We start from the raw sequence: 1,163 nt of genomic DNA on the forward strand, positions 1-1,163 counted from the left end.
GAGAGAGAGAGAGAGAGAGAGAGAGAGAGAGAGAGAGAGAGAGAGAGAGAGGAGAGATATTGGTCCTGAGGAGGGCGCACGTAGGGACGACACTGGGTTTAAGTGATTACCAGCAGTGAGTGTAGAGAGGACAGATGCCACATCGTTTATTCTGGTTTATTTACGAGAGGCATCGGGGACAGGCAATGAGGTGGGTATGGCCGGAGCCATATCTCCTTCAAACATGAAGTTGGTGGAGGATTGATCCTTCCAAGAGAGATTGTCAGGGGGTGCGACGGTCACTTCCCATACCCCGTCGTCCAACAGGTTCACACAGACGTTCCCACACCACGTGGAACAGCATATGTTATTTGCTTGGCAGTCTTGGTGAGCCTCACACTGGCGCTTACACAGATACGGCTTTGGCCTCCTCTTACACTCCCCGATAGCCGGGAGATCTTGTATTACTGAAAAGAGCAACAAGAACGGGAGGGTGAGTAGAACGGCTGCCTAGAGAGAATCCCTCCCAGGCTTAGAGCTCCTTCAGCGTGCTAAGGTCCCACTCAACACACCTGGGTTTTCCAAGCACCTGTCTTTGTGCTCTTTGTGCCTCTCACCAAGTCCTGGAGATGAGTTGTTTTCTAAATCCCATGCCCCACGCTACTCCCATCACCTCCTCCACAGCTGTCAGCATCCCGCTCTCCGCTCTCCTCTCCTGGTTTTCCTCTTACCTGCACCGAGGACCAGTCTCTCCTAGTAGACAGAGCTTTGATGACATCACCTCTGTAGAATGTATATTCTTACTCAGCCCACAGAAACCCGAGACATTTCTCAGACCCCCTCCACTCTCCAGAATTTGCAGGGTCCATGAGGGTGACCAGTCAACAACCCCTGGCCTCTCTTTGCTTCCTCTGTTGTATCTTTCCAGTATCCTGTCCATTTCATAGTTTATCTTTTGCTGACGCCCCTGTGCCCTTCTACCCCCACGAGCATCTCTGCACGTTTACCCTTCCCAAATATGTATCAATCAAGAATAATTGTCTTGTTTGTCCTTTGGACTTTCAGCCTTGGGGCCCCTTTGCCACAGTAGGAACCCTTGGTTTCTGGATCTTTGGAACGAAGTGAGGGAAAATTGCAGGTTTACTCTCCACCTCTTCACTTTGTCTAGCTCTGGGAACCAGAGT

At 50.8% G+C, this 1,163-nt stretch overlaps 1 protein-coding gene across 1 annotated transcript in view; it reads right to left on the minus strand.

Annotated features, from left to right (window-relative positions):
• Positions 1-120: 120 nt before the first annotated feature.
• Wfdc10a (WAP four-disulfide core domain 10A) overlaps positions 121-1,163 on the minus strand; it is a 1,590-nt gene continuing 547 nt past the window's right edge. Inside the window, exon 2 of the mRNA XM_005362912.2 lies at positions 121-446. Within this exon, the coding sequence (XP_005362969.1) occupies positions 157-446 (290 nt within the window). The 3' untranslated portion in view covers positions 121-156. The remainder of the gene's footprint in view (positions 447-1,163) is intronic.

This window comes from Microtus ochrogaster, linkage group LG8 (genome assembly GCF_000317375.1).
Source record: "Microtus ochrogaster isolate Prairie Vole_2 linkage group LG8, MicOch1.0, whole genome shotgun sequence".
Classification (NCBI taxonomy): domain Eukaryota; kingdom Metazoa; phylum Chordata; class Mammalia; order Rodentia; family Cricetidae; genus Microtus; species Microtus ochrogaster.